Source organism: Corvus cornix, chromosome 8 (genome assembly GCF_000738735.6).
Source record: "Corvus cornix cornix isolate S_Up_H32 chromosome 8, ASM73873v5, whole genome shotgun sequence".
In the NCBI taxonomy this organism is placed as follows: Eukaryota; Metazoa; Chordata; class Aves; order Passeriformes; family Corvidae; genus Corvus; species Corvus cornix.
The window spans coordinates 14760186-14788004 of record NC_046338.1 but is presented as its reverse complement, the minus strand read 5'-3'; the positions used below and the strand labels follow the sequence as shown (position 1 = coordinate 14788004).

The 27819-nt window shown below is 36.9% G+C and overlaps 1 protein-coding gene across 3 annotated transcripts in view; it reads left to right on the top strand.

The window, feature by feature from the left end:
• COL24A1 (collagen type XXIV alpha 1 chain) overlaps positions 1-27819 on the top strand; it is a 127420-nt gene that overhangs the window by 34942 nt on the left and 64659 nt on the right. For all 3 annotated transcript variants that reach the window (XM_039556227.1, XM_039556226.1, XM_039556228.1), the window contains exons 9-20: positions 368-421; positions 1606-1650; positions 3832-3885; positions 4584-4628; positions 9636-9689; positions 12187-12231; positions 16219-16272; positions 16364-16408; positions 16807-16860; positions 17477-17530; positions 19169-19222; positions 26203-26256. In XM_039556227.1, coding sequence (XP_039412161.1) covers positions 368-421; positions 1606-1650; positions 3832-3885; positions 4584-4628; positions 9636-9689; positions 12187-12231; positions 16219-16272; positions 16364-16408; positions 16807-16860; positions 17477-17530; positions 19169-19222; positions 26203-26256 — 612 coding nt within the window. The remainder of the gene's footprint in view (positions 1-367; positions 422-1605; positions 1651-3831; positions 3886-4583; positions 4629-9635; positions 9690-12186; positions 12232-16218; positions 16273-16363; positions 16409-16806; positions 16861-17476; positions 17531-19168; positions 19223-26202; positions 26257-27819) is intronic.

Genomic DNA, 27819 nt, shown 5'->3' with positions numbered 1-27819 from the left:
ATGACAAGCTTAATATATTTGTTTCAAATACAGCTAAGACCAGTGAAGTTACCTCATTATTAGGACCTGCCTCCTATAGTCCTCCTGAATTATTTTTGAATTATGGAAATAAGACATGCACTGTTGTATTTCACAAAATCTTATACTTTTTTTAAAGGATATGTAACTGAAATTGACAGAGTTACTTATGAATGATGAGTCAATTTTTGGGTATTCTATGTAGCTTGCTTAAAGAGTAATTTTTCCATGTGCTTAAGCTGTGTCATATGAGTAGATGTTAAAAGAGAAATGATAAAACAATATCCAAACCATGATGTTAAACATGTTTGTTGTTTCTTTTCCTTTTCTTTCTTCCTTTTCTGCTCAGGGAATTCCAGGAATGGCTGGCAGTATTGGGGCAGTTGGTTACCCTGGCAGGCAGGTGCAGTAACTATACAAATGAGTTTGCATTTTTTTCTTTGTTTTTCTTTTATTATTTTCAAAAGTACCATATCTAACTCTTTTGAAACTGCTAATTGTAAAAATGTATTTGTTTACATCTTGTCATTTTTCTTTGAAACAAACCTCTTTCTCTGGCAGTGGCTTGAAGGAAATGTTGAGTCTCATGGTTTTTAAACTTTGATGGGTTAGATGCAGTAATGCTGTTCCTTTCTGGAATATAGAAATGGCATTACCAAAGTACTGAATGTCTGAACACTTTACACTCCCTTCATAAACCTCATGTGGTTCTATGTGGTTTGTCTTCTTTGTATTTCAAGTCCAGAAGCAGTAGGAAACTGCCTGTTCCTCCTGATTTTTCACCAATGTATTTATTTCACTGCTGAAGCTATTTCTTCAGTCCTTTAGCGAAGGAGAACATTAAAAGTTTGGGGTTTTTTCCCATTTGGATATTTGAGTAGAACCAATAAAGCCAGAAAGCAACTTTCTTTAAACACAAGTACTTATATAAATATTGATTTACGTACAAGGTAACAGATACCTCAGTGCAGTAATACAAATAAGATATAAAGTAGAAATACTCAGAATTTTCCCCATGTAAAGGTATATGAGCCAAATTGACAATAATTGACTTTGTGGCTTTGTGTCTGCTTAAAGGGTGAATTTGACCAATACTTCAGTGTTTTGTTGGATTGAGTTTGTAATAGCTATATATTTTTAAATTCCATTACAATATTTTATAGAGTAATGGATGATAACATTTTTGTGTTGAATCACGTAAAATTTTTAGAACATTTGGACCACATATGTAATTCTGACATTAGCTTAAACATAACTGAAATGTGTCCAAATATAAAAGCTCATAAAAAATCTTGTGAAATTATGTCACCCTAATGCCTGATCACTGTGTCTGGAGAAAAATATTTCTCCCAGAAGAAATAATTTTGATGTAATGGAAGTTTCAGTCATGGTCTGTGGTTCAGCCATGCATTAATGGGAGACCTTTGTGAGCATGGTCTCAGGGCACTATTGATGACACCTTCTTCAGTCTTAAAAATTTCAAGAATGTGTTGCCAGTTTACAGTTAACAAGTGCTGCTGCCATTCTTTTACATAGAGCATATCTGGTTGTTTAAAATTAATTACAACTCATGTCTTTTTGTAACAGGGCTTAGCTGGACCAGAAGGTAACCCAGGTCCTAAAGGAGTAAGAGTAAGTAAGCATCTGAAGCATTTTGACATGCATGTCTATGTTTACCTATACAGTAGATGAGAAAGGGGGTGAAGAATTTGATTCAGCTCTGCCAGTTGTATGCCTGCAGAACCACTGCCTTTATAGAACCTACAAATGAGAAAACACAGTGTTTCTTTCAAAATACATGCAAGAGTTTATTTTTTCCCCATGGAGAGCAGCATAGAGCAGTTTTCCTTTGTTACCCTTCCTCTGGCATGCAGGGGAGAGAAGGAAGCAATGCTGGGTGTGTGAGGATGTTTCAGGCCTGAAGCGTTATTTCCATAATGGAAGTTGTCAAGAAGGGAGACATATCTGACATTTGCAACCTGTAACAGCTGCAGAAGTAGATAAAGGGAAACAGTCTTGTCATATAAAAACCACAAAAGGGATCTTGAGATTTTAGAGTGACTCAGTCATAGTTACATGTATCCCAGGGACTGAAGGTTCTTAACGCTCTGTGCATTCAAGGTTTGGTTTTGGTTATTCTTGGAAGTAAAATAGGTTGGGTTTTTTCCTAGCTGGGGTGGGTTTTTTTGGTGTTTTATGGTGCTCTTTCTCTGTTTCTTGGTGGTTTGGGTTTTTTTGAGGGTTATGGGTTTGTTGGTTTGTTCATTTGTGTTTTGGTTTGGTTTTTTGGGTGGGTGCCGTGTAATTTTGTTTTCTTTAAATAGAAATGTGCATGCTTACACATGCTTGTGCACATATAAGTATTTCTTCAGACTGACTCTCACCTTCAAGGAGTAGACACAGGTTTCCAGAAACTTGTATCTGGCTGGTTGCGTCTAGAATTTGAAGGAGGCTTTTGCTGGGTGTTTTCAGGCCCTCCGCTCATGTTCAGTTTGCTCAGCAGTGTATTGTGTTCTCAAGTATCTATTAATGTAATCCTACGGTGTTGCAAGAGTTTCTTTTGTCTTATTTTTAAGTGTGGTTACTAGAGGCCTTTACCTGCAGCAGCTTCTTAAACATATGTCTGGGGGTTTTGGGATGGGTTTTTTTTTAATTTCAGTTTTCATTACAGTGATGGGAAAAATTAGTTTGGCATGATCAAGAGCCAACAGACCCTCAGGGATTGTCTCTTTTATGTTTCTTCAGTTTATTTTTGTTCAGATTCTCATCTGCATTTTGTCTTTTCCTCCCTTCAACCAACAAGACATAAGTGATCCCAGTCACTTTCTGAAAAGTAACTGCTTCTCTGTTTACACAAAGCTAAAAATGGCCAATGAATGAGTAATTTTAGGGAAAAACACCTGTCATGTCTTAAGGCTAAATCATGTATATGAATTCTAAAAGTAACTTCCAGTAAAAATGATGACAGAACCCCCTTGACACATACTGCTGTGCCATGGAGGTGTACAGCAACATATGAAGTATCTTTAGAGCTTTAGTTTTAAAATATTCCTATAATCAAACTGTGCTCTGCTTCCCAGCTGTTTTAAGAAACTGTAGAAGTGCTTTTGTTTCCCTTACTCTCGTTACGTCTGGATGACAAGATGGGCACCATCTTTCATAATTAAAAAAAAAAGATCAACCCCCAAGAAATTAAATCATTACAACTGAAGAACTGGGGAGAGATATGAAAGCAAAGAATTCTATTCTAGTAACTAATGCAATATTTTTATTCCAATCTCAGTTTGAATCTGATAGTGCAGAACCATTTCTCCATACAACTGAGGAATGGTGGGAGTGAGATGCATTGTGACTGAACTATAAGAAAAACATTCTGCTTATCTTAAGATAAACTTTTTTCTTGTAAGAACTCTTACAGATAGCAATGATCACACATTAACAATGATCACAAAATAAGATGAGAACTTATTTTCTGATGGAGTTCATGAATAAGTTTAACTTCAGAAAAAAGTTGCTGATTTAATCTATTCTGATAAGTAATGCATCTGATGCAACCTTGTCTTATTAGAACACTTTCTTAGTACTTCTTTATTAACTTATTCTGTACCCTTTTAACAGGAAATTAACAGGAAAATTAACAGGAAATTGTTTTTGCTGTTGGTTGGAGAGTAAATCCTAATCACATTTAAATTTCTAGAGCTTCACTGGTAGTTTCAAATGAGCCTGAATTTAATCCCTGTGTCATGAACATCTATCTGGCCAGTACTGAGGGACAAGCAGCCTTGAAAACAAGCATTGTTCTTATGTTTTTAGGGCTTCATTGGACCTCCAGGTGAGGCAGGACAACCAGGACCTGAAGGAGAAAGGGTAGGCCTAGTGGAACATTAATGAAATGTTGATGTTTATGTGGTAATGCAATATATGTTAGAATGGGGGAAAATATATGAAGTATAATGATTCATTTGAATATTTTTTGGTTAAAAGCAAAACTGATGTGAAGAAAATAAGATGAATAGGTCATACCCAATTAGTCTAATCAGTGAAATGCCCTGGTGCTGAAGTAAAATGGGGAGCAGCTGTAAAGTATTATTTTACTTCAGTCTACAGCTGCAAGGATTAGGGTTATTTTTTTTCTTCAGCAGAGCATGAATGAATTTTTTTTTTTATTCAAGCAATTTCATTTTGTCAATAATTAATATTTGTCTCCTGTCGGATAATCTTTGCAGTAAAACCAGCCATGGAAATGTTAATCTCTATCACTCTGTGCTTGAGCTTTTTCTTATTTCACTTGAGCAAAAAGGCTGTCTGGACATGTACTTTGATGGAAGCAGGACAAGGCCCTTTTTCACAGTTGTTCAGATGTTGCCACAGTAAAGACAAGCAAAGTTTGCATTTCTGCTATAGGACATTTTCTCTATAATACTTTGCTCAAATCCTTTTTAATTTTTTTTTTTTATGGTGGTGTTTCTCACACTGTCTTTTTCTAATCAAATGCGGGTTTAGTTACTTGAATTTAAGTACTGAAGAAAAGAAAACCTACTTATCATGGGTTATTTCTTTCTCAGGGTATCCCAGGCCTCCATGGAAAAAGAGGTCCTAAAGGGAGACAGGTAAAGCTTCTAATACTTGTTGCAATTCCTGCTGCCAATGTCAATCCACCTAGAATTAACTCTGTGACTCTATTCAGCTGAAAAAAGTTAGTTTTATTTTTTCCATAGATTACTTTCTGTTGTTTTCAATTAGTACTTTTCAGAACTGCGGATTCTGTGCAGGTTATAAGTACTAGATGTTCTGAAGTGTGGAAGGCTAATTGCTGTGAGCCTTGTGATAGGTTACTGCTATCAGCTGTGAGGAGGGTTAGAAGGTGACAGAAACACATAAATATATTCTGTAAAATTTGTGTTAGCACAAGGTGCGGATATGATGCAGGCTTTACAAGTCTGGTGTTGGTTTGGATGAAAATCAACTGCTTCTAATGTCTGATATTTCTGGACTATGGTAAATTAAAGCTGTCCTCTACTTAACATATATTTCTACAGCTGAGAATAAACACAAATCTGCCAAGTATACATTATCAAGGTTTACATATTTCCTGTGGTCTATCTTCAATGCCAAATGTTTTGTTTTCTGTCGCAACCATATTATTTTAGTTCTTTGAAGCTATCCAGGAGTTTCCAATTTTAACTTTCTTGTGGTTTGAGATTGGAAAACACCACAGGGTTCTCCAGTTGTGCAGTCAGTTGTGCTCACCAATTCAGATTATTTTCATCTACCATGTTGAACGAGTTTGTTCAGCAGTAATATGATCATCATCATTTGGCCCTTGATGAATGCTGTGAAAGTTGTAGAGGATTCTGTTTAATTATGTTTTGTTTTCTGTGTGATCTAACACCAGCCAAAAAAGCCACTAGCCTACAAGAATTGCTTTGATATAAAGAAAGGCAAGCGAAGTGCCATTAATGAATGCAGTGTGCTCTTTCTGAAGCTACCATCAGACCATATTGTAGTTTGCTTCTAATTTGGATCAAATGCTACTTTTTGCATCTGAGTGTTGGGCAGGAAGGGCTCTGTGCCATCAATACCTTGCAGAAGTTCACAGTGTCTTGTGCTAGTGAGTCTCATGCAACATTTATGAAAGAAGAGAACGTGGATGAGAATCAAAGGCTTGTGTTCAGTGTGGAATAGGAAGTGGAGGTGACAGCAGAGTACACTGAAACACGTCTTGGCTTATCTTGTCAGTCTCTGTGGCAGGTTTTACTGAGGCTTCTGACTGCCAGTGTAGTGGTTTGGGCAGTATTTGTCCCCATCCATAGCAGTCATTTGGTGCTGTGAGCAGTCATTTGGCGCTGTGTCTGCTGTGGTAAGCAGCTATTTTCCATTTAGAGTAAGAGCACAGCTTCTGTCAGTGCCAGGCTATGTTCTATAAGGACTTTTGTTTATACAAATCTATTCAGAGAGGATTCACATAGGTGACAGGGCACCAAAAGCAGCTCTGTACAACGTCTGTGATTACCTTCATTCAGTATTGATTTCTTTGTAATGTTGTAATTTCTGATTCCTTTCTATGATCTATAAAGCACTTATTTGACTAAAGGCTACTAATGGGGGGTCCAACCAGGAGAGCAATCACATGGGAACCTGGCTTGAAGTACTTTGCTGGATCACAGGCTTAGAGATGATGTGTTATTTTAACGCCTAACAATGGTAGCTGTAATGACAAAGTCTTTTGACACAGTGCCCTGGAGTTAACAGTGCTTTGGGCAGGACATTGTCACTAAAAGAAATTTGGCATGGGAATTCTGCAGTGCCTGAGGTCAGGCTCGTCACCTTTTGTTCTAGGTTGCAACTTATTTCTTTGGGCAAAACTGTCCCTAATAATACTTGAGAAAAAAAACCAAACCTGACTGGCAGAGATCTTTTTGAAACAAATCAGATCCCAAGTATAATCTCATTTTTGGAAAGTAATTTTAAAGTATAGAATAAGTGGATCATACAAGGGATTGTAAACATTTATAATTCACAAAATGCTGATATTTAGTAGGTTTACTGAACAGTTGTTCATATTTGTAACATTTCTGGCATATTTGAAATGGAACAAAATACTCAATTGCCTGAATCTATAGAGTGAGGATTTGTTTGAATTTTAGATTGGTTTTGCACACAATATCATTTTAAGAAAATATTTAATGGTAGAAGTATATGTGTTCAATTTCTTTCCATTGTATCACCATAATATGAAATTTGGCTAGTTCTGCAGTATTTTTAATGCATTGTCTGTCCTGTTAGCATGATGCATTTTGCTTTTGCGTACACATTTGGGGGAAGATTTTTAGTCTTCTTCTATCTGTGATTAGTTAAAACCAGTTGTCAATGTGTCAGAATAGACCTTGTAAATTTTACCAAGAATTTAGTAACTAAGTCCATTGTAACTGTACAAATAGTTCAGGTTCTGTTTGATATTACAGTTATGAATAGTCATCCTTTGTATGCTTAATAATAATGTTAAATGATAATATTGATTTAATAAAACACTTGTTGCACAGTAGTATTATTATATTGCTTCCAGTTTTAGACTTTTGTGACTGTTCATTTTGCTTTCATTTTTCTACTTACCAAGATAGATTTTTCAGTATCAGTTCAAAGACACATGCTGTTGAGAATGCCCTTATGATGACTGCAGGTGGTCCGTCACTTTTGTAATTCTTGCTATGCTGGGATTGTGTTATATCACTTGTGACCAGCATCTGTGATTCTGTGTGGCTGGTAAAACTGTCCCATTGCATCCTTCATTTCCCCTTCGAGTTTCAAAAAAATATGCCTGTGTGTTATGACAATTCTGCCTCTTCCAACATCTACCAATGGTGGGCAGTACAACCAAAATATGCTATTTAGGAAAGGGTCATAAATTAATCTTTGTCTACATCCTCTTAGTAGGTAGCTTTTAACAACATAGTCACTCTCAAATATCTGTTTTGCATGTGTAAAATTTTACACTACATTTTCAGAGTTGGGAAAAAATTTGACCAATGGTGTACACCTTGAGAATCAATTAGATCTGTTTTATCAACCATTAACCTAAGAACCTCTACTTTTTAAATGATAAGGCAGCAACAATATGAAGACCTGTATTGTTAGATCTTACAGTTACTGCTGTAGATTCTTATTTGTGAGTTCTGTGATCAGATGCTGAACAAAAAATTCATTGTTGTGAGAGGAATTCCTGTGTTTAGCTTTTCTGAATTAACAAGAGAAAGCAGAACAAATCTCCAGCTAAAATCAATCCAAAAGATGCTATAGGAGACTGTCTTGGATTACTTCACATTATCATGCATGATGCTGACAATTAATAACTATTAGGTTGTTTCAACAGATTTTGACAGTGTACATGCATGTATATATATGCATAAAACATTGCCTTCATTTTTATAGAATTTTGGCTTGTTACTAAAGCCAAATATGGCTTAAGCAGTGCTTAAACTGCTTTGATTTATGATATGATTTTTCCATCTCCTTGACACAGTTTTATATTGTCTTCCTGACTACTGTTCATATAATACTGTATGATATATATCCCCCATTCCATTAAGCAAAGACCCTGCTGTAGCAAGTCCTGAGCTGGACAGCTGTGTGGATGCCCTCCAAACAAAGTAGTTTAAAAAGGCCAAACAAATTGTAGATTTGACCTGTAGCAGGTTTGAACATGGCCTTACTGAGGTGAAAGGTTAATCCCTCAAAGTACTGTTCCTGATACACACAGGGGTAAAAAGATATTGAAACACTGAAAAGACAAAGAAGAGCATTTCACATAAAAATTATTGTAAGGATGGAATTTGCTCCTTTTCCCCATGGGGGATGGATTAGTAGCGCTCAGGTTCTTTGTGGTTGATTTCTTGAGGTCAGTGCATCTCTCAGTTACCTCAGTACTCTAATAATACTGTGTGTGATTTATCAGTTCCAATAAAAGTCTGTTTGGTTTGAGTGCCATAGCTTGGATTTTTCCAGGTAGAATCCCTTTCCAGCTTAGTATTTTGCAAATTTTCTGGTAAACTCTTATATGGATCTTACACTGTAGTTAAAAATTATTTTGATTTCTCTGTAGATTTGTGCTACCTCCATTCTCCCAATTCCATACAGTGATAGCAATCATGAAAATATTTCATGGTACTGCTTCAAACTAATAGCATGAGTTTCTAGTTAGCTACATCTGCCTCTTCTAGTAAAATAGTGAGATCTGCCTAGCAATACTAAACTGATAAAAATTAATCCAAAAAACCCTCCCCCCCTCCCCCACAAACCCAAACAAAAAATCAAATCACTTTTCCCCAACAACTTATGTGCTTCTGCAGTGGGAACATCTGAAAGAAGTAAAGTAATTTTCAAAACCCTAACAGGAAGGAAGGAAGATTAGAGCCAGTACAGTGGTGGAATTCTATTCCATTTTCTTTCTCAAGCAAGAAATGGAAATTTTGTTTTAAGCTTTGACGCTTGACTTGGCAAATCAGATTTCTTTCCTATTCTGATAATCTGGTCTCTGAAGTCAAAACTCTCATAAAATAAATGAGGCTTTACTATGTCTTGAGTTATTGTTTCAGTGTCTAGATGCAGACTATGGCAAGTGTTCACATTGGTTAGAAAGGCGTTGTGCCAGAAAGATGAAAATTTTGATTTCTAATGAATATGAGATCTCATACTGAGATGCCAGTCATTAATATTTGGGGATGAGTTAAGGAAAGGAGGACAGGCGTTTTCATGAATGTTGAAGCTAACAGGAAAAAAAAATTAAGTTAAAAATAATAAGTAGAAAACAGGCTCCAAAAAAAAATTCAAGTGACACTTGTTTAATATTGGTCTTAAAGTAATTCAGCTGTCTGATTTTTAATATGCTTATGTTGTGAATAGTTGTATCATTTTGGGTTTATGATTTTAGGAGACAAAAAATATCACTATTCTGTTCATTTGAACTGTGTACCTGATATTTTCTGCTTTTCCGATTCTTCCATCACCCTCCCTGAATCTACTTATGATGTTTTAATTCATCATAGGTATAGGAATTCAGTGTTCACACCACCTTTCATGTCTTGAATAATGAAGAACAGGTATTTTCTATTCTGCTTTAGGGTTTTCCAGGTGACTTTGGAAATAGAGGCCCCCCTGGTCCAGATGGAAGTCCTGTAAGTATCGAATTGTGTCTTGATTAACATGATAAAATTTGTAACACTGAATATTAACTCCCCTTCAAAATTAAAGGAGACTTTTGTCTCAAAAGAGATGTCTTGAAGTCCACAGTAAAATTTTGGACTATTAACTTTTCCATGCAAATTGCTAGGAAACTACTATAAAAAGTATAAAAAAGAGGAAGAAAATATTCAGAAAGCTGCCAAGAGAATGCATTTTCCACTGCTGCATGTGATGACTACCTTAAGAGTCAGATCTCTTGCTCTCCTCACTGCATTACTGATGAATGTCGTCTAAAAAAATTCTTGTATTAGATATGACTTTGTGTTGTTTATTTATACCATTATTCTAAGATCACCTTAACAAAATAGGATTCTTCCTACATGTAAAACCCCAACTTCTGTGTGCTTGTGCATTTGATAGTTGATTTCATCCTTTGAGCTGGTACTGAACACAATGATGCTAACATGTCATTTAGTGCATTATAATCAGTGTGATAACAGCTTTGTCCTTGGCAGTGTGTGCAGGCCTAAAGTGCCCTTGCAGTGTGGTGTTCAGACTGTGGCGCAGTCACGTCATTCGCAGTGCTGCCCTCAAAGGAGCTTTGCTGTCTTGCTCCATTTGTAGGGAAACTCTGGCTGCAGACTCCAAACTCAGGTTTCCTTTGGTGTCAGAAATCAGTGAAAGGCTTTGGGCAAGAGAAGAGAACAGCAAAAAGTGCTGGGTACAAGAGCAGCTGATTTAAATCATCTTGTATTGTTGGATGCTCCTTTGAAAACTGCTATCGGTTTTCGTCTAAAGATTTTTCTGATATGGAACTGAGTCATCACCTGGACAGAGTTTCCCTCCTTTTTGAAGGTCTGCCCTGACACCCATCTTAGAAACTTGTTTTAGAAAAGCTTACATGAATTTTGCTTGTGGGTTATCAACATTTGGTGCCAACATTTTGGAGCACAGGAAAAAATTTTTATGCATTTCTGGTCCCTAAGGCAAAGTTTCCCTTGTTGGAATGTCAGGTGATATCAGTATGGTTTTCATCTTGAAAACCCACTGAGGGGTTGAGTGTCACCAACCGCTTTGCAAATGATATTAAAAGGTGAGTTCTTCCTTCCCCTCCTCGTACTCCCAAGTCTCCCTCCATTCCTGATAAAGCAGATATTGTCTTTTCACCAGATCCACAGAACAGTACTTTAATAGAAACAAGCTCAGAAAGCCTGGATCTGAAATTACAGACTTGCACATTACAAAGAAGCCTGTTTTAATGCAAGCATTTGCAAACAAGTTCCATCTAATCTGCCAAGACAGCTGCTGATGTTACTGCCTCCTTCGACAGGCAGCAACCCCTCTCCCCTCCTCCCCCAAAACTCATCCTGCAGGGCTTGTTCAGGCAAGGGGCCAGTGCTGCAGCTGCAGGGGGCTGCAATGCTAATGGCATATTTACAGAGCCTCTCTGTGAGCTGGCAGTGGAGATCAGGGGCTGCCTGGGAGGCCTGTGACAGCAGGAACTTGAAGGAAAGACATTTCTTCCCATGTGCTGACTTGACACTACTGACATTTGTCTCCATGCCTAATTTCTTCTGCTTAACTGACTAATGCCAGCCTTCATTTCCACAACACCCTCTCAGTTCTCTGAGGATGTCAGTCTGCCTTGGAGGATGTTGCTAGAGTGTTCAGCTTCACCTGTGGATAGCATGGAGCAGGTTGGAGAAAGTGTGTAAGGCACCCAAGGAGGGAGGACAGCATGAAGACGTCCTCTGAGCCATGTTCAGCAGCCATGCCAAGTTGGACACCTTCAGAATGGGCTTAGATTTGCTCACATAAAGCTTCCCCTTCCCTGCAGGTGCCAAAGGGCTGCAGTGAACCCTCTGTGTTATCCACTGTGTAGCGGGTCCCAGGTGTTGGGACAGCTTGCATGAGACGTGGCGACCTGGAGGGCTACAATACCTGTTTCACATAGGGCAAAGAGACCTAGCAACTGTTCTCTGCAGTGTTTTAGCTTCTTCTGAGTTAAACTGTGGCAGAGGCAGTAGTGGAATACTATTGGATTTTTAACTTCTGTAGGAAGTACAAATACCATAGTTTGTATCAAGAAACAGTTTTTCATAAAGAAAGTGTAGCCTTTATTTGCAGAGGACTTTCTACGAAGTGAGATGGTGTTCTTATTTATTTTTCAGAGGAATTTTGGTAAACTTGTTTTTCACCCTCAAAAAAAATTGGTTTTTTCTTCCTCCCAGTTTAAGTATCATGGTAAAAAAAAAAAATCTCATATTCCTACATTAACAGTAGAAGTGTTTCCATGAAATATCTGGAGATCTAATTCCACAATCCAGGGATCTTAATAAGCATATTTCTCTATACAGTGATAAGCTGTCACTCTTTGCAAACTCTGTAAAAATCACAACTGACTTGCTTTGTAGATCATTTTTATGTTATCACTGGGATTTCTTTTTAAATGGTAAAATTCAGATAATCTAAGATTAACTTTCTTTAAAGGGAATTGTTGGTGGTGTGGGTCCTCCTGGATTTCCAGGACTAAGAGTGAGTATAGTTTTATTACATGCTTTGATATGGCTGCATTAGAGTGTTTGTCTTGTGTTTTTGTGATATAAAAACAATTATGAAAATTCAAGGATTTAAACAGATTTTGTTTTAGATAGCCATGATTTTAAATAATATCACTCTGCAAAACTGCTATCATGTTGGCAGCATGGAGCATTTCTATACTTGGTGTGGATTTGTATTCTTGTTTCTGATCCAGTGTGTTTGGGTTTTTTATTTGAAATAACCAAGTTTGCTAGTTTATAGCACTAAAGCCAGTGTAACAAGTGCAATGGTCTCAAACATTTTAACAACAACAGCCCTCATTGGTTCCTGAATATGGCTACCAAATTCAAAGCATAATGAATTTCTAAGCAAAATTACTTTATAATGTATATAATATCAGATTAATTTTTTAATATTTGTAGAATAAGGCTGTGATGCTCACTGTGGAGTTGCACACAGTGGTTGTATCTATCAATTGTGCCAGAGAAGCTCTGAGTCCTACAGGAGGTGGGACAGACTTTCATACTGAGTAGTTTCACTTCCTTGGTTGCTTTTAATTCATGTATTTACTCATAGAGGACTTCTGATTCTTGATATTGTCTCAGTCATGTCTGGCTACACAGCCACGTTCTTAACAAGGGAGAAATAGCATGTTTACACTTGAATTAAGAAAGCCATGATTATCTCCTGTGTTTGCTTTGTGTTTGATATCTGCTGATCTGAAACATTCTTGATAAGTTTGTTACTTTACACTGATGGTCATCTTATTTTTCCTTTGAAGCACAACAGTTGAGTTCAATTGTTACTCTTTTTAATTATATGTTCATAACAAAAAAATTCCTGTAAGTAATCCCTTGCTGCCTGTTTAGGACTGTTATGGCATTGCTGTGAAAACAAAAATGTGATCAAGAAACCTCTGTAGCTTCCAGCCTTCGTCATGCCGTGATTTTCTGTGTTCTTGTCAGCTGACATCAGCCAATTGAAACAGTCATGAGACTGCAGCTTGCACTCTTGAGAATTTGCTCAGAATTATGGTTTGCTTTTCTCTCGTGCATGACTGTCTTCGGAATTTAATCTCAAAGACTTTGATAGTTGTACAAATGTATCTTAGGTTTTTTAAAAAGCCTACTATATGTCACTTCTAAAAAGATACTCTTACTGATTATTTTGACTAAAACTTAGCAGTTTTGCTTTACCTAGAGCTCATGAGCATAAATGCTTGCGGGTCAAAGCTGCATGTGCCTTCTTGCTGAGTTGCAGTCACTTACAGAGAGACTGAGTGTCAATAGTTCTTTGTGAAATAGAGAAATAATTTTCAATCACCTGTCCAAAGTTTTTGCCACTGGTACATAGATGAAATATAACCATAATGAGAACTGTTTCTTGGGGGAAAAAAAAGTTGATGGCGTGTTTAGATTTTGAACAGCATGAAATTAACAATTGTTTAGAGTGTGAGTTCCATTTGAGTGGCCTTCTCTTGTTTATATGTGGGACTCTTTCACATGGTTCCAGCAACATCACATTGGTTACTCTGGTTTCCTCTTTCACAATCAGATAATTGGAAGAGCTATGCTTTGTTCCAGAGTCTCTTTACAAGGGAGCATTGCACTCTTTAATCTGTAGCAGAATTTCACCAAGTCCCTGGGGGAATTTCAGGTGACCCCATCATCCCCTAGCACAGCCTGTGTGGTGCAGCCCTGTTCCTTGACCACACTTGCTCTCCAAGTGGGTCTGTGCTCCCTGGCCTCAGCCTTCTTTTGTCCAGGCAGATGCTAGTGGTCATCCAAAACTGAATAAAGAACTACAGTTCCCAATGCTTGCTTTAAAATCCTTAGTCAATCATAACACATTATACTATTACAGGATGCAGTATTGAACATGAGATTAAGTACATTCTTCTGGCAGAAACCAAGTGCGTTAATTCAAGTAGCTTGTTCAACCCAGCTGTGTGCAGTGTCCAGAGTTAGTTATATTTTCGTCTTTGTTCATGAGAACAATGGCAAAATGAGCAGCATCAGCAAGCTGAGTCCAGTAATTCCTTCCATCCATGATTTTTTTCAATATACAAAGCTGTTGCCAAATTCAGAGTTTTGGCTGACTGAACAGTCAGTCTTTCAAGACTTAGCAAGGCCGTGAGTTTTAATAAGATGAAGAGTTTCAGAAAATTTACTGCTAGATATACCCAAATTAGTATTTCTTTTTAATTTTTAAAATTTTTTTTGGCTTTTAGAGAACCCACTTTATACTAGGAAACATTAGTTTTCCTTTTCTGGTATTTTATCTTTTTGACTTGAAAAAGCAATTTGGTTTTAGTTTCTCTTGTCACATAGAAATGTTGGAAAAGGTACACTTTATGTAGCTGCAGGTTTTATCTATCAGCAAGTTTTATCTGAAGTGATAAGCATGTTAACATATAGCAAGGCTGCTATAGGTGGAGAATGATTAAAAAACCTGACAGACTTACTAATTCAACACTTTTCTTATCAGCGAGATAATTTTCCAGTTTTACTTTTGTGTAGTTCCAGTTCTTTGCTGTTAATTAAGCCACTCAATATATTTGGAGACTGTGACAGGAGTTTAATGAACCTGAAAGTTGTAAAGCTGTTTTGGAATTTCTTCCCATCGCTTTTGCAAGCTAAATTTCCCAGCACAGTATCCCTCTGTGATTTTCCAATCAATCCTATTGTTACCATAAGTGTGCATTTCAGCATTCAATATCATTAACACAGAAATGCCTTGCTGAACTAGAATATGTAGCACAACTCAGAGACAGCAATGTAAACAATTTACTTGATCAGCTAGCATGACAGAATATATCATGTAAGCAGTCATGGAAAGTTAGAGCAATGCAGAGTGGCAATTTTCTTGGGAGCTCTACCAAGCACCATTAGGACGCTAAGTGACTGGTCTTGCCTTTTCTTCAGTGAGCCATAAGTCTGATGGTGGCTGCAGAAGAATGTGATTGCTAACATTGCTGAAAGAGTCTCCAGAGAATAATGAATGTGTGCTCAACTGGAAATGCATAGATGTCCATCTCATCTTTTCCATGTCACTCTCAGCAAATGGCAAAAGATTTCTTTATTCATATGTGTTGCTAAAGTCATGTGTAGCCACAGAAATATAACATTGCCTTTTTGGGTTTTTTTTCCCCAAGAGGTTTAATAGGCAGAAATTAGATGGGCTTTTCCCTTTGTAATGTAGTTTTAACTATTCTAAGTCATGTCTTAATTTTAGATCACTGTTTTTCATTAATATTATTGGTGTTGCTGTGCTGATCTTTTAGGATTCTTAATTTTTGTTATTCACTATTTTTTTCTCCTGTCATAAAACTGCATAAATGAATCCCAGAAAAAAGAGTTGTAGTAAGGACTCTGAAGGTACATTAGAACAGAAAAGGTTAGCATGCCCATTGGAGCATAGGTTTGATTCTGCACATTTGGTATTTTGGAAGAGTCACATCTCTATTTCTTTTTCTTCTTTCTGTTTTGTTTGTTTTTTTTAACTTGTAGAAGTCACTGATAGATGAGAAATCCAAGTAAAAGGACTATAAAAAGGCCACTTTTTATGGCCCTACTCATTATGGAATAATTTCTTTAAGCCAAATTCGATGCCTACAGAGAAGTGCTGCCACATAACCCTAATGACAGCAGCAATGGCCACTGAATGTGGAGCTGCAGTACAAAAGAAAGCTTTCTTAATTTGCATTGCCTAATACACTGTGATCTTCTCTTGAATTTATAATCCAATCTAATCTTCTATAATCAGGAGAAGAGGCAAGTCTTGTTTCTTGTGTTTCTGCTGATGCTGTTGGGAACTGTAAACGTGGAGGACTTACAATATGGATACCTTTTTTTCTCTAAGAAATTAGCCTAAAAAATATTTTGGTTTCTCTCTGTGGTGCAGAAAAATGCCGAATTCTGTCAGGAGTCTTTAAGTTACTCCATTTCATCAAATGCAGTCACCTTTCTTGCTGTTTGATAGGGAGACATTGGGCCAGCAGGACCAAGTGGACCGTCAGGAATTCCAGGGCCCACGGTATGGTATAAAATGATCCCGCAGCCCCATGCCTATGCTGCTTTCCAAATTATAGTCAAACACTGGATTTATGTTTTCTTTAATTTAACAGGGTTTTCTAGGGAGTGTGGGACAGCCTGGAATGAAAGGTGATAAGGTGATTTAAATATTTTCATTATCTTGGAGATATATAGTTCTTTCAGACTCCATTAAATCTTGAGCATAATGTGCTTGGCAAAGCCTTCCCTTTTTCCTTTTTATTTCTTTCTCTTCTGACTTTAACTTTTCAAAATTATGTCTGTCTCATGATCTGGTACTTTAGACAACTTTTCTCTAGAAACATTTTTCTGAACAGAACCCTAACTATTGAACATAACAATACCCAGATCTTTGTCTGTAGAGTTTCCTGGAAGAGGTATTTCAGTGCAATACCTAACATTGTCAAAGATCTACGTTCATTTTAAATAGTCAATATTGAATTAATCTTTCTCATTCCCTGTTTCTACCCATTTTAAGCCACATACATACGTCTGTATAATATTATATGTTGTTTAGGGTGAACATGGCCTTGCGGGAGAGCCAGGAGATCAGGGATACCCAGGAGACAAGGTAAGTTATAATTGCATTGTTTTACAAAATTATCCAATTTCAGCAACTTCTTCAGGCTTGAGAGTCTCTTAAAATGCAGCAGGTCAGTTGCATAAAAGTAGAATGCAGTAGTAAAACTTTCTGGATATTACTGAATTAACATATTTTTAAGCAGTTCTGTGCTAATTATGGAAAATGTGAACAAAGACAAGTAAAGGGCACAGGCAGAATTCTGGCATCTGTGTGTATAGAGATGCATCAAACAAGGATTATGGTATGATCTGAATCTTGCTAAGAAACTGTTGTAAAAAGTAGTTTTCCCTTGACCCTCGAGGTTCATCTGCAACTCACCTGGACCTACTGTGGTTAGCAGCAGCACATGGTCTGGCATGTTCCTTCACATCATCAGACTGAGATAAATAAGGATCTTCTTTCCTGTTTGGCTAGTACATCAGAAGTCACTGAAATAGCACATCCTGTGAGAACTCTTTTGATGAAAATGGAATGTTAGAAGATAGTTTTCATCCTGCAGAATTCTTTTGAAGCCTGTTTCAGGTGTCAAAATATAGCAATTTATTGCTTCCAATGTAACAAAACAATTCATTTTCATGTGTATTTAATAGCTTTCTTTTTTCAGGGTGCTCCTGGTTTACCAGGACCCCCAGGGATCAGAGGAAAACCAGGACCTCCAGTAAGTTTGCGCATTGAATTTTGCTCTTGATATATTGCTGTATGTTGTTGATACTTGATATTTTATACTACTGTTGATATTTGACACTTTTGTGTGGTTGTTATGTTCACAGTGCATGTAATCCCCTAGAAGTGACCTAATTTAAAGTGCACAAAGAATAAGGTCTAAACTGCTTTTATTTCTAGTGACTGGTGTTAATGAGTGAGTCAGATCCTAAGATGTGAGACTTATTCCAAATATGAGTATATGTATCAAATTTTAATAGAGTGCTTAGGATATTAGATACTCTGTGACAATCACTGTGCGGGGAAATGGACATGATGGTAATACTTGAAACAAATCCACTGAGAGCTTTGGGAACTTCAAGATGACTATTTGGACGAGCTGGATTTGGAGGGAGTGTGTGAGATATCATTAATTACAGCCAGTCATTTCTCACAGGGATGGGAATAGTCATTAATTCCTGTATTTACTGATTTTTAGCAACTTTAAAGGCATCTGTGCAGTGCTGCTACTTCAGCTGGGTTTGTAAATGTTGATGCAGAAAAGGCATACTGTACAGGGTTACCTGGCTTTTCCTGGCCTGCTCTTAGCACTAATATCCATCTCTTTTCAGTACGTAATTAAAAGTTACCAATACTCATGCCATTGTCAATTTTCTTATGTGCAATTAAGCCAATATCTGGTAAACCTACTTCAGACCTCATGAATGTCATAGACCCTTAAATTCATTAAAAAACACTTTCCTTGCCCCATAAGATTTATAATGTAAACACTAATCCTGCGGTAAACTTACAGAAATTTGCTTAAGCTTAGATGGGAAAACTCATCTTTTTTGCTTTTAAAGATGTAAGAATTTTCATTTAAAGATAAGCATGTGAGTCAGCCTATTCCTGAAAGAGCTGTGGGTTTTAAGCACAAAGCTGAATGTGACCAACCTTGTGACTTACGTTAAATTAAACTATGAGACCTCAGTCCTGCAAGTAATAGAAATTGAACTTTGTAGAATAAATTTACAATTAAATCATTCATGTTAAAAATTAGAGAAATGCTTTCCAGGTCAGACCTTAATTTTGCTCAAGTAACATCTAGTTATGGTGGGAGAAGGCTTGTGAAAATGTGGAAGAACAGATATAACTTAGAGAAATATTTTGGCCCATTTTTTTTATTGGTCGAAATTTGTATTTAATGGCGTCAATATAACATGTGGATGGGACCTAATTTTACTGTTATTAAGCAAAAAACTGCCATTTCGTTGGCTATGATTGGATACTTAACATATATAAGTAACTGTGTAAGCCAATATCTGTAACAGTTACTTTCTGGACATTTAAATAATACATAGTTTTTATTGTAAAAACAGCTATATATTTCAAGGGGGTTTTTATATGGTGCCTCCCAAAACTCCCAGTTTTGTCTTAAACTAGTTTGAATTATTTTTGTTGTGACTTCAAAGTGATGTGAAGAACTGGTTTTAATAGTATCCAAAGAGAGGCAGCTATAAAATTTCCTATTTAATGTCAAAATAATCTCAACATTTCTGTTGGCCTTTTTGTTAATAAATGTTTTTAAAATCTTAGTAATGATCTGTTGTGAAAAATAAATTATCATCAGAAATCTTAACTGGATTTTTTCAAGGGGAAAATGGGAGACCCTGGACCCCGTGGACCACTGGGTCCTCAAGGACCTGAGGTAAGAAATTGCTTGATAGCGATAAATTGAATGTCAGTTCTAAATCATGAAAATAAGAGGTAAATGGGTTTGTTTCATAAAAGACTGTTTTCTTAGTTGAATTAGGAAGATCTTTTTATTCAGTCATATTTGATGAATTCATTCTCCTCCATAAAGTACAAAAGATTCCAGCTCATAATTTTTTTTTCTGCAAAACATTAATGTACAGGATCTTTGAATACAAAGTAGTTCATTTGCTTATGTGATTAGGATTTGCTGTCTCTTGAATCCTGTTGTTATGGGTTACACCTGCAATGAGACTCACATAATTTCTCAGGCACATTTCCATTTGTAAATACTATGGTATGTTTACAAATGATATATTCCAGGCCTGCTTGCATATTCATCTCTTTCAAGAAACACAAAGAATAAACACCTGTTACTTGGGAAGCATTGCCAGGCAGTTGAATCTAGAAGTGAAGTTTCCTAAGAACTCTGTAGTGCAATGGAAGTCTGCAAAGAAACTGTCCATCTCCAAATTGTCACATTCTAGTACCTTTTTTGCATTTATACCATGGACTTTGAGGAAAAATGCTGTGGTCTGTACCAGAAAGACGTATTTATACACAGAGACATGTATTTGCTGGAGAGATGAAAGCAGAAATTGTGGATTGTTCTTTCTAATCAGTCTCCTGCAATGAATATATTTTGGGTTTTGTTTGGTTTGTGGTGGGGTTTCTTTGTTTATTTTGGGGTTTTCCTTTTTTTTTAAAATGTATGAATGGAAGACATTTATTAGCAATGATGTTTCTTCTACCTTTATATGTGTTTGAGCATATCTCCTCAAACCAAGGCTCTATGTTCCTACCCTCCTTATTAGGCAAAAACGCTTGCTGAGAGAAAACTCACTGGAAAGTGCATTGTAGCAACACAAGGTGGTCTTGTCAGAATAAGTCTCTCTGTTTTCGTCAAAGGGCGTGCAGAAGACACAAGGCCTGTGCTGCCACCCTCTGTGGCTCAGGATTTTAGATTTTTCAAGCCTCTTCACTATTAATGAAAGAGGCCCTTGCATCATCTCTTTGCAGAGCTTCCAACAAAGGAGACCTGTGGCAGGTTAATCCCAAATTGCTGGTCTTGAAGCCTGTGTCCTGCTGCCCCTGGTGCTTATGCTGGTAGTCCTTCATAGTTCCTTATTCCAGCACAGACATGTTACTCCTTTGTGTCTGGGGAAAAGATCATTGTTCTGGGCTAGTTACCCTCAGGGCAGATATGGATGGGAATCTTCCTGTCTGAAAAGCCCAGCATTTCCTCTTGCTCAGGAGTGCAGAATTACTTCATCATTAAAAGGCAAATAAAGTGTGTGATGCTAGAGAATTAAAACTTGAGTGTCCATATACTTTTTTTTGAGTAATTGTCTGCAAAATTAGTAGTTTTAAACCTACAAAGCAATGTTTCTCTTAACTTCAGTCATGCAAGACAGGTCCAAATAAAGTAAAAGGTTTTTCCAACCTTTACTTCATATAAATATGGTCAACATATGGCAAAATAGAAACAGGATAGCAGCATACTGGGACTTTGGACAAATTGAAGATACCAGAAGTTCTGTAATGAAAGGAATTTAAAATAAGCAGCTTAGAACTGAAGAGTGTATCTTGCCATCCTGTTACATTGTCTTATAAAAATAAGCTAGTTGTTGTTGCCAGGAATTATTTAGGCACAACTGAATGTATGAAGTATGAGCAAATAATGTAGATTTTTCCAGAAGAAAAGTCTACTGTCATGTATCTGATCATGTCTCGTCTTCCAAAACCAGACAGCGTTAACAGGTCAGACAGGGCTGCTTTCCTTGTTCCTGTTTCACTATCTCAATGGTTAGACTTCCTGTGACCCCATGTCGAAAACACATTGTATCCTGTACTACATGTTCCCTTGAAGTTTCTGGAAATAGAAGAATGTGATGAATTAATATCTTACAATGAGAGTACTTTGAATTGGTATAGACATGACAATCCATACCATATGCCTTCTATGAAAGATTTTATTCTAAAAAAAAACCAAAACCAAACCTATCTTGAGATTTGTTGGACTTTGCAGGAGCAGGAGGAGCAAGACTCTGTCTGCCCAGTGGCAGAAACTCTCAGAGACCACTTCCAGCTATTTCTCTCTCCTTCTGTCCAACACTTAAGACAGTGGGATTTATAAATGTGCCCTCTCCCCACGTTCAAGTTTGTTTTGGGTACATGTGATATAAGAAATTGGGGATCCTTTGGTCTTTCCAGCTACACTTTTGAGTATTTCATTTCCAGTGTAAAGAATAAGCAGTTCTATCCCTGATTTTCTTCCCATGTAAGCTGCTGTGACTCTGGCACTACAGCAGCTGAAGTCTATAACTATCTCTGCACGCAGTGGTGGGAGCAGGGCAGGCAGACTTCAATCATCCTCACTGGGTTTTGTGGTTTTACATGCAGATCACCAGTGAATTGCTTCCTAAATCTTTCCTCTGCAGCTGTGCAGCCAAGGTACAGCGGATCAGAGTTGAAATAAGCCACCCACCCATAGCCAGGGTCCATTTGAGACCTGCAGTGCTGATGGCAGGGGCGAGCAGAGGGAGGGACAGACAGAGGTCTCGCTCTCACTCTCTGGGTGGCCAGACGAGGGTTGGCTGCCAAGTGGTTCTTTCAGTGCAGGAGTCCTGCAGTGTCGAGCCAAATTCTCTTCTGGGTGTGTTTCTGCAGAGCCAGGATCTGTCGCGTGCCTGAGTGCCAGCTGCTCACAAACCACTGGATATATTCAGTGAGCACTTTATGGAGTGTATTCTTCATCAGTTGACACATTTTGCTGCTTTGTCATGCATCTGAAAATGAACTGCCAAAATATGAAATTTCTTTAGAGCTTTGTTTTATTGGTATGACAACTGCAAAGTGCTGATCTGACTGTTTTAACCCACAATGTCTCTGTTTACTGTGTACAGTGAAGTATGCAGTGCTTATTGTTAATGCGAATGAAATTAGACAAGCCTTGAACAGGCTTCCACACGTATTCAGAATATTTTATAGTTAAATTTTGCTCTAGGAATCACATTTAATTATCCCTCCAAAATGAAGGTGATAGTTCCCTTCAGGTGTGCCTTTAGATGTTCTCTGTGTGTTATAAATAGGTTTCATCTGAAGCAGAGAGCATTAGTCACTATCTTCCATAGAACTTTTTTCATCTGTGCAGTGTTTTGATCCAAAGTCGTTAGCTTACTCCTTCAGGAAGGTACTTGCATGGGATTCAGCTGGTGTGTTTCATGCTCAAGGTAGCCTTACAAAGGAAAAGGATACATTCAAATAACAGTAAAGAGTCAAAAAGGTACACATTTTGTAAGTGAATCACTGGCTGCTTTGAGACCTTCATTTAACAAAAACTTTATTTTTAGTGCGTGTTTCACATGCACTATCACATGATTATTTGAGTTTTTGCAACCAATGCCATGTGTGCAGTGATAACATGGCCTCTGTTTCAATATTGCATCAAATAACTTGCATGCAAAAGATTTGTAGGAAATACAGAAATAGACAATTTAAAGGCTGAATTAATTGCATGTTCTGGCATATATCTGAAGAGCTGCTCTTGTTGTAAAATTGTTTATACTTTCTACTTGCCTTTGCACAGAATCTTTGTGGTCCTTTCCCAAATTTCAATGTCTGCGTAACACATCCTTTCAGAACAATAGTAAACACTTATTGGAGAATATAAAATCACAGCTCATTTTCTCAGTTTAAAGAGACTGTAGTTTTTTGCAGAAAACCTCATTTTGTGATTTGATTATAATAATTAATAATGAATCTCTAATAAGGTATCTTGTTGAAGTTCAGTAGCTACACCCAGTCAGTCTTGCTTCTGAAAATTTATTCTAAATTCTCATTCAAATGAATTGCAACATGTGGTTGAATTAATTCTTATTGGAGCAGGGAAATCTGGTGAATGATGGGACTACTGCAGGCCCTGGAGACATTTTCCCTCTGTGGTGCCCTTCCTCCAGTGCTTGTGTCCTGATCCCCTTGAGGGCAGCCGAGGGTGTGAAGATGGCTGGACAGAAATGCTGGCAAATGTTGTGTGAAAACAGTTTGAAGTTGGATTCTGCAAATATGAGAGAATTCCCCACAAAAATGGAGTGTAATTTCCAAATATTTCTGATATTCTGCTTCCATATTAGCAGCCACACAGAAAAACAAACAAAAGAAAAGCAAAAGCTTTGGCAGATTGCTCATCTCTGGGGTACTGAGACATGCCCTAAAATAGTAACAACTTGGTCATCTCTGCATTTTGTTGTAATTAAACATTATGTAGATAAATGAGAGCAATAAATATATTAATTTTGTATTTAAATGTTCAGTACAAAAAGCAACACTTCCACAGCAAGGTTAAAGCACATTTGTGTTAAGATAGTTTACACTTCAGGTTTTTCTGATGCCACGTCTCTTTTGATTAAATGAAGTGGATTCTAAAGTGCTTTGCTGGCAAAAGACCACATCTGTAGCAAGATTTTGAAAATAATTTGTATACTAGCAGCTGCCAGGCTTCTGGCTGATGGAAGTTAAGACACTGTGTTTCCATAGAAGAAGTCATAATATCGAGGGATGTTTTGTTTTGAACAGTCTCTGCTGAAATCTACATTGCAGCTGGAAACTATACATTAATCTCATGGCCTTTCACTTATGGAAGAATAATGAATTTTTAATCTGGAGTAACTTCCCAGGGAGCTGGCTGCTGAATAACTCATGGAAATTTAGGTATCGCTAGAGATGTATCCCACTTCACTACGAGGAATCTGAAAGGCAAGCACCATTGCTGAGGTGTTTCAAGATCTCCTTCCTGGTTCATTCTTTTTCTGGAACTGTCTTAAGTGGCTGTTTGTGTGCTGGATTATTACACTTATTTCATGGATTATTAATGTGAGAACAGTTTAGAAACAATGTTCTAATACTGCCATAGCATCTGCATTTTCTCCATGGTTGTACTCAAGAAGAAAAGTTTTAATCCAGCTTCAAAGAAAATATAAAAATTATGAGGATTTAAAATTTTTAAATTCACTGTTTAGTGTTGATGTTCTCAGGCAAGAAACCCTCCTGTATTCTAAAACTTTGCCTGACATGCAAAGATTTCAGAATACCATGTTTGTTCTATCTGCAATAGTACTTGTCCACATCTACATTGTCCTAACTGAATTCCCTCTAGAAGAATTTAAATAAATGCATTAAGTAGATCTATGCCTTTATAAAAGCATTAGAATCTTTCTAAATTAACATTTTTCTAGACAGATTGTTTTCTGGAATGTTTATTACCAAGAGGAAATTGTGTCTGTGTCAGTATTCAGCACTTGTTCACACATTAGAAACTTAAAGATTTACAGATGTATGAAACAACTCACCCCATGGTAACTATTTAAGGTGTATAAATAAGCAAATTTAAAACTAAGAAAGGACAAGCTAAAAAATTCCAAGGAATTGGCCTAACTCTTTAGTGTTATTTCAGTAGATAATGGTGGTCAGGGTTTAAAAAAACCCCTCCTCTTTTGGACTGTATAGAAATCGAGGATGATGCAAGTGAGCATTTTAGGTGTGAGTCTAAGGGCCTTGGTCACATGTACATAATATTCTCTGTGCCACCTAGAGGCATGTTGGAATTGTTGCACAGCTCTACTTGTAATTGCTGCTTTATGGTCAAAAAAGGGGAAACCACCGTGGTGTATTGTGAAATATTTAGGGTTAGAGTTGTTCCATATCTTCTGAAAACTCAGACCATTTTTACTCGTTAGTGGTTTTCTTTTAGACTCATTAGCATCCAAATCCTAAACCTGATTTTTTAATAATTGTTCTGAATATGTATGTGCTTTTGTTTCCATTATTGGAAAAAGTATGCATGCAAAGAGTGATACTTATACATTTTAATCTGTAATGATCTTCTCTTAATGAAGAAGAAAACTTGTTTTTCCTAGTGTTAGACCACAGATGTGCTTAGATGTAATAATAAATATTTTGCTCAGAGGGAGTGGCAATCTTGCTGTTTTCAGATGGTCAAAATTTAATGAAATGTAAAAGTTTATTAAAAAAGCAAAATTAAATGCAATCTTGGCAGGGGACTGAATGAGCCATGTGCTAACTAAAAGTTCAATTACCATTGCTTTATTTTATCCTACAAATGTAAAGATCAGGTATCCTCTCTGGTTTTTTATGAAATTTAACTCACTACTGTATTGCATAAGGGTTAGCTGCATAATTTTTTTTTCCTTAAAATGTATCCATTTCTTATAAAGCAATCTAGCTGTACCTGAATTCTTCTGGCACAGAGGCATCCTCATGGTGTCCCAACTCAATGCCTACTGGCCAGATGGATCACAGTGATAATTTTAGTTGATTCCTTTTCTGTGCATATTTACTTTTTCTTTACTAACAGCTTGACCTATACTACAAACTATTTCACAAAGGCCTGTTCTGAATAATGCTACATACTGGTGACCTTCAGTTACTGCCAGCTAGACCTAGATTATCACCTGCTGATTTGGAGGCAAAAGGCTTCTTAATCTTGCAGTGATCTTGTCCTTAAAGTGTGGCCAAGGATTAAAGGCTTCAGCTGCTCTCTAAACTTTACTAAAAAGATAGTTGAATTCATAAGTGCAGGACCTGGTGCTGGCTGCTTTGTGGTGGTTTTTTGTGTCTCCAAAACAGTCCAATGGTTTAATTTCAAGCATTGCTTAGCGGATAAAACATCTTATCCTAAGAGAAATTCAATCCATGCTGACATCTGCTAAATTGAGTTTAACGAAAGCTGCCTAAAATCTGTCACTTATCCAAGTCCTTTCAAGGAAACATAATGGATTTTGACATTTTTTGGGATGGTAGAACAAATTTATTTCTTGTTTCTGTGACTCAGGTTTATTAAATGAATGAACAAAATCAAAACAAGTACATTGAAAACATTCCTACTCTGCAAATCATTTGTCTGTATGATTTCTTTAGGGTTTTCCAGGAGATATTGGTGTACCTGGATTAAATGGCCCTGAAGGTCCTAAGGTAAGATTATATGAAAACCTATTAAAAATAACAGTAAATAGTGTAAATCTCCAAGGAAAAGGCTCTGAGAGATGGACACTGGCATTATGAGAAGATAAGCTTACTGACACAATGCAGGTACTTTGCCTCAGGTAGTTGTATGAGGAAGTTATTTGAATGTTTAATGCTGTCCACGCAGTTCTGAGAGTAATTACCATGTTAGGTGGAAGCCTGTAATGGCAAAATAAGTGTGAGAAAATGCTATGTAGCTAGAAAGGAGCAAATGTTTCACCTGTATTTAAATAAAATGCATACCAAATGTATGCAGATCTTTGTATTACTCAGGTTCCACCTTTTAACAACTTTTAAAAGAAATAGTAGTTGAAGATATGGAAAAAGTGTAAAATTCATGTGCCAGATTAAATTATGGATAAAATAATATCTATAACAATAAAGCATAAAATTTATCTACAAAACTGTGCCAGAATAGTTTAGCTTCTGCTCTTTAGTAGGCTATAAAATTTTAGACCCAGCTTAGGAAATAATTCACGTGGATAGAGTTTTCAATGCAGCTTTGAACAAAAGCAGATGTAGGAAATTTTTTTAAAATTGGAAATGGTGGAGACTAACACAAAAAGTGCAGGTGACTCAGAAATTAACCCAGAGGAAGATGACTGAATAATATATAAAGATTGACTACTTGTTAAAAGGCAGGTACCAATGAAGTTCCTCAATCATCAGCCTTGGGACTATTCTTACATTGTATTTTCTGTGGTAAATAGGCACAAGTATGGCAGAATGAAATTCGTATATGAAACAAAGTTGAGCATCTTTAGATTGTCTAAAAGACTGCACTTTTTGCTAATTTATTCCACTTCAGTTATTTCAGATTGATTCATACAAGGACTAAAACAATAAATCCTACTATAAACTTAGACCAAAGACGTTGCCAGATCTCTCTGAAATAGGAGCACAGTAATCCAGTTAAAAATTAAGTGAAACTGTAGAACACATGAAGCAAGATGTCTCATTAATGCCACTGCACAAAGCATGAGAAGGCTTTATCTCCTTAGTACAGTTCTGGGCATTTTTATTCCAGGACTCAACTGTGCAAGACCAGCAATATCATTTGTCCAAGAACAAAACATACAGGTTGTCTATGAGTAAACAGGCATGGAAATTACAACATTTTCTATCAACAGAGTTGTGAAATTCTGTAACAAACTACTCAAGAAAACATAGGATGGGGAGCAGTAAATAGTTTAAAGATAAGATCTAATTGGTACCCAGAAGATTGTAACAATACCTCCATGCCAAAGGTGATCATTCTTAAGAACCTCTCAAATAACCCAGCTGCTGAAGCCATAGCTAATATTTTCTGTATCTCTTCTCTTTCAACCGTATCAAGAGCCTTTTACCAAAATAGACATGAATCTACTAGGAAGGCTGAGAACTACTTATCTGATGGGGCAAATTGAGGAGAAGTTAAAATGTGTTTCTAGAGACAGGTGTCCACCTTCAATTCTGATTTTTTGCTTTGCTAACTTGTTTGTATGCATGTACGTATAATGTTAGCAGCTTTAT